General features: G+C 47.4%; 1 protein-coding gene across 3 annotated transcripts in view; it reads right to left on the minus strand.

Annotated features, from left to right (window-relative positions):
- CSPG5 (chondroitin sulfate proteoglycan 5) overlaps nucleotides 1-5,643 on the minus strand; it is a 17,566-nt gene that overhangs the window by 7,345 nt on the left and 4,578 nt on the right. The window contains exons 3-4 of one of the 3 annotated variants that reach the window (XM_003794540.2): nucleotides 3,818-4,006; nucleotides 1,588-1,663 (exon numbers count right to left, since the gene is read on the minus strand). In XM_003794540.2, coding sequence (XP_003794588.1) covers nucleotides 1,588-1,663; nucleotides 3,818-4,006 — 265 coding nt within the window. Of the gene's footprint in view, nucleotides 1-1,506; nucleotides 1,664-3,817; nucleotides 4,007-5,643 lie in introns of all 3 variants that reach the window. The other 2 variants (XM_003794541.2, XM_003794542.2) reach the window with 2 other exon arrangements.

A 5,643-nucleotide genomic window follows, 5' to 3' on the forward strand; every position in this document is an offset into this window, starting at 1 on the left:
GACTTGCTTGAGCCCAGGAGTTGGAGGTTGCTGTGAGCTGTGATGCCAGAGCACTCTACCCAGGAGGATAGCTTGAGGCTCTGTCTCAAAAAAAAAAATAAAAATAAAAAATAAATAAATAAAACTGACACCTTTACTCCTCTTCCACCAGGGCAACTTTTCCTATACTGGGGTTTAGTGAATAAAGCCACATTTATTCTTCTTCTCTTTTCCCCTTTTGGGGCTATAGTTTCCCCATCTATATAAAGAAGAAAACAGTCTAGGGCTACGCTAATATGAGAGCACTAGCTACAACTCCAGAGCTCTCCAGCCCCACGTGGCTGGTGACTAGTGCAAATATAGAACATTTCAATCTCAGAAAGTCCTACTGGCAGCAATGGTCTAAGACTGCTAAGGTTCCTATGAGCTCTGATACTCTGTGGTCCATTATTTAAAAGAATGCTTTAAAATATCCCCCCACCTTTTTCTTTTTGAGACAATCTCTCTTTGTCACCTACAATGCAGTGGTGTCATAATAGCTCACTGCAAACTCATAGTCCTGGGCTCAAGCCTTTGAGTGTCAGTCTCCCAAGTAGAGACTATAGGCCCACCCACACCCTGCTACTTTTTCTATTTTTAGTAGAGCTTGGGTCTTGCTCTTGCCCAGGCTGTTCTCAAACTCCTGTCCTTAAGTGATCCTCTTGCATCACCCTCCCAGAGTGCTATACTGTTATAAGCACAAGTTGCCACGCCTGCCCAAAACTTCCTCTCAAACTCCATTGTTTCAGTCTGGAGTCTCAGGTTAGCTCCCTTATCTGTGCAATAAATGCATTTGGCTTGAGGTTTGGAGCCTGCATTATGTGCAGAACACTTGGATTTGGACGTGACATGATGGGGAGCTTGGATATTTTCTGCTTTCTTTTCAAAAATTTTTCGGACAGTACTCAGTATTTTACTGGTCAGTCTGGGGCAGGCAACACACTAGGCTATGGTCTTTAGAAAACAGTCTGTTGGAACTTTTTATTGACTTTCAACTAATACTTAAGAGCCCATCCTCCTAAGAACAGAACAGCTTCTAGACTTCTGGGTCCACCAGTGTTTTGTGCTCATCCTAACTAATTGTGCATTTGCCCTCCAGTTCTTAGGGTCCTCCAGTAGCTTCAAAGGCCCAGAGGTTTTTCTACTCATCCCAAAGAGCCGCCACCACTTACTTCACTGACCATCAGGAAATTCCCCAGCAGTGAAAGCAGAACCTTTTCCCTTGATAGGGAAAGTAAAAGACAATAATCTGACTTCTAAAGCATCAGAATCATGAATCATCCTAGAAAAAAAACTCTTCCCTACTACCTATGTCTCTGCTTGCCAAAGAAGTAGTATATCATCAAGCTTCTTCCCACCTTCACCACCCCATCCAGTTGCCCTAATCTGACCTCCAAAGTACTCTGGAGATTTCATTCTGAAATAGACCCAAGATATGGGCCAGGGGCCAAAGCATGCATAAGAAGAGATGTGAAGAAGACAAGTTACCTGACAGATAACGTTATCATAGTGAGCCAAGGCACGGGCATGGGGGGAGGAGGTACGGGGAGTGTTGCAAAGTTTCCTTACATTTGGGTGAGAGCCCTCGGCAATGGTGGAGAGGGAGAAGTTATCGTTGTGGAGCTCAGATGGGGTCCGGAATTTGCTGGTTGAGATGGGAGAGAGAAGGTAAAATGTAAGTAAAATGATCATGGCAAAAAATGGCAAGAGTAGTAATGTTTCAACTTCATGGGTCAAATACTGTATTTTATCAAATACCAGGACTGTAACAAGATGCACCATTATGTGAGGTCCCATTAAGGAAATAAATCTCCATCACCTAAACCATGGTCCAGTGCTTTCGTATCACCTAGAATTTTTCCTTTCCTTTTTTTTTTTTTGAGATATAGTCTATGTTGCCCTTAGTAGAGTGCCATGGCATCACAGCTCACAGCAACCTCTAACTCTTGGGCTTAAGCAATTCTCTTGCCTCAGCCTCCCAAGTAACTGGGGCTACAGTTGCCTGCCACAACGTCCGGCTAATTTTTGTTGCAGTTGTTATTGTTGCTGGGAAGTCCCGGGCCAGGTCCAAACCCGCCAACCTCAGTGTATATGGCCGGCACCGTAACCACTGTGCTAATGGGCACCGAGCCTAGAATTTTTCTTAAATACTTGAAGTAGCTCATTAGGCTTTAGATAAGCAACCAATAATGATATGAACAGCAAGGACCACATTTGTGCATGCCAGCAATCACAGCTACATCATGACCACCATCTGGCCAACAGTGAGTATAGATGCCAATGACTGTAAAACACAATCCAATTTCTTAGATGTTAATATGTGAAATAAAAGGTGTATATTAGAACTAATCAATTACAGTGGTATCTGTAGCATACTGGGCACATGTAGTATCATCAGAGCAGTAAGCAGGCGAGGGAAAGAAAGAGTACATGGAGAAACAAGGGAGCCACGCTCTGTGAACACAGGCCTGGCTAGAGGAGGAAGACCTAGAATGAGGATGTGTCCCCTGGGCACAGCTCTTGCCTCTCCAGTGCCCTGGCAGTTGCTCCTTTCTCTCTCTGTCCTCATCAGCAGCTGCCTTGATTTAGGTGGTCCCATCCCCCACCCCCCTGCACCCCCTGCTCACCCACACCCGCCCCTTGGTGTAGCCCAGGGTCCTGGTCTGTGTCTCTCTGGAGTGATCACATGCACAGATACAGCCCGCCTCAATGCACAGGCACAATGGAGAGGCCCTTCCAGCCTTGCAGCGGTTAGCTGAAAGGCTGCTGGGGGCTGCTGGCATCTGCACATTGCATGAGTCTATCCAGCAAAGGAGCAACAGATGGTGTTTTGTCCTTTTCCAAGGACCCAGGGAAAGTCCTTCAGTCACATTCTCTAGGGGAATCTCAGGTCAAGGGGAGGGGTATTAATGGGGGCAACAGGGTGAAAGGGAAGTGAGGGAAGTTCTGCATAAATTGTCTCTGGGGTCCTAAGGAAGCTGTGCTCCAATCTCCTCCTTTCATCACTCCTAGGATACTTGGGAAAGGCTTTTTACTTTGCTTAGTGATAAGAATAATTCTCTCACAGCGCATGAGGTCACATTCAAGATTCAAGGCATGGACTTAAAAGTAAATGCACGTTGTTTCTCACGCACATATGAAAGTCACCATTCTGCTAAGGGAAGAGCTGACATAAGATCCTAGTTCCCACGTGGTCCTCAAAATCCACAGTAGATGTTAACTCCCCTTCCCCCTACCAAATTTTACTCAGGAGAGGTAAAGAGGATTTTCTCAAGTTCCTTGGACTTCTGCTTGGAACAGTGGGTGATGACTTTTAAAAAGTAGTGCAGTGTGGTGCTAAACCCTTTCTCCAGCACCCACTGAGGAGCTGGTACTGGATGGCAGCAGATCTGAGGGAGATGGAGTTACTCCATGTGGAACTGTGAGTGAAATCCTCACACAGGCCGCTGGCTATCAAAGACCAGAGAAGAAGGTGGCGTCAGGTGGGTGGGCTGACTTAGCACAGTAACTTATGGGAGGGACTAGGGTTGGAGATGCTACCCGCAGGCTCCTTTTCTTTAAGTACCCTCTACCCTGTGGCAGGGGTATTGGGAACATTACTAAAGAGCTGGCTGCAGTGTGTCACAGGGGCTTTCAGCACATTCTATGTAGGGTGAGTCCCAGCATGGGCAAAACAGCTAAAGATGGACAGCAGGTGCCAGAACCCTCAAGACAAAATCCCCAGATCACATAGAACCGTGCAGCAGTGTCAGGGGTCGAGGCGCCCCCTGTCAAGCGAGGCTGGGTGACGCAGGCTCACTTGGTCCTACGCAGTTTGGTATTCTCCGTCTTGAGCAGATAGAGCTTCTTGGCAAAGAACACCGTCATCATGAAAAGCAGGAGCAGTACGAGGGCGGCCGAGCCCACGGCCACACACATCACCTGGAAGTCAGTGATGATGGACTCGCAGCGCATGCCCTTGTGCCAGATGTAGTCCTGCGTGTTGCACCTGCAGCAGCGACAAAGAGGGACCAAGGTGATACAGCAAGCAGCCCCAGCCTGAGCCAGGGCCTGTCCTGGACACTTATTTCAACAGCCTGTCCCTATGGCCATCTCCAAACCTGCATATACCTTATAGCAGGTATTACAGTCTCACCTCCACAACCATTCTATGAAGTGGGCCAGGCAGCTCTGAGGTCCATGATATAAATGAAGTAATCAAGGTGCAGAGCAACTGAGTAAACTGGTCAAAGTTATGTGACTATTAAGTAATCGAGGTGGGAAAGGAACCTGGTCTTCTACTGTGCAGCCTCAATGAGGACAGTCACGGAATTCTCTCAGGCCTCTCTAGGTGAAAGAAAGATGACAAATGAGCCAAATTAGAGCTGTGGCTACAGAGTACTAGGATCTACCCTCCACTAGAAAACCTATCTTGTGGCTCTGCAGTCCTATCTAGTTCACGTGGCTAACCAGATGCTGAAAAACAAGGAAGTACAGACAAGGACAAACACAAAGATGGATGTATATATTTTCCACTGTCTGCAGCCCCTGAAGCTCTGCCCCCAAAGCTTCCTGTTCAATGACTATGAGAACTGTCATGCAGACATAGTGAGAATCAACCCTCTGGGTGGGTTGTAGTCCTTTTGTCGAGTGACTTTCTCCTGCCCTTGGGGACATTCCCAGGCTCCAACTCTTCCAATGACATTGCTGTTTCCATGGGAACCAGGCTGCTTCAAAGAGGAAAGATGAGGAAGGATATAGAGGCAGGCAAAGGAGAGAGGACATGAACCTCAGAGTGAATGACAGACTAGAGAAAGGGGTCCAGAAATGAGGAAATTATGCACCAGAGAATTGGCTACTTCACACCCAGAAGAGGGTGGGGAAACATGGCTAACAAGGAATTCTTTTTTATTTTCCAACTCAGCCTTTGTTGTAATGGGGAGGATATCTGTCTGAGGTTGCCGGGAAATGCAGACCCCTCAAAGTGGGGCCCTCTAACCCAGTGTTCCAGAGAAGTTCTGCCACAGCTCTGATCATTTCCCTGCAGTGGGTCAGGGTGACAGAAACAAAGGCATGCTGCAGTCTGCAACTAAAGGCTCAGCAGTCTCCTGTGAGTGGAATGCAAAAATAGTTTTCAGCATGGCCAGTCCTTGGTATACACAGCCAGAAGAGGAATGTGGTAGGGAGGTCTAAGTGTAATTCTGGGATGGATATTAAGCCAGGGGGACTGGAGTGGACATGTGAAGAAGCCTTTTTAAGACAGTGACACACTGGGGGCCATGTGGCTTAGTGAAGAAGACAATCTTTCCTAGTGGGGAATTTTCTGGGAATTCCAGGAAATGCTGGGAAATTTTCTATCTCTCCAGAGAATGGGGATCTCAATTTGAAGGTAAAAATTCCAGTTCACCAGGGCGGTGTCTGTGGTTCAGTGAGTAGGGCACCAGCCCCATATACTGAGGGTGGCGGGTTCAAGCCCGGCCCTGGCCAAACTGCAACTAAAAAATAGCCGGGCATTGTAGCAGGTGCCTGTAGTCCCAGCTACTCAGGAGGCTGAGGCAAGAGAATCGGCTTAAGCCCAGGAGGTGGAGGTTGCTGTGAGCTGTGTGATGCCATGGCACTCTACTGAGGGCAACAAAGTAAGACTCT

This window comes from Otolemur garnettii, unplaced genomic scaffold, assembly GCF_000181295.1.
Source record: "Otolemur garnettii isolate 467f Iridium unplaced genomic scaffold, OtoGar3 scaffold00082, whole genome shotgun sequence".
NCBI lineage: Eukaryota > Metazoa > Chordata > Mammalia > Primates > Galagidae > Otolemur > Otolemur garnettii.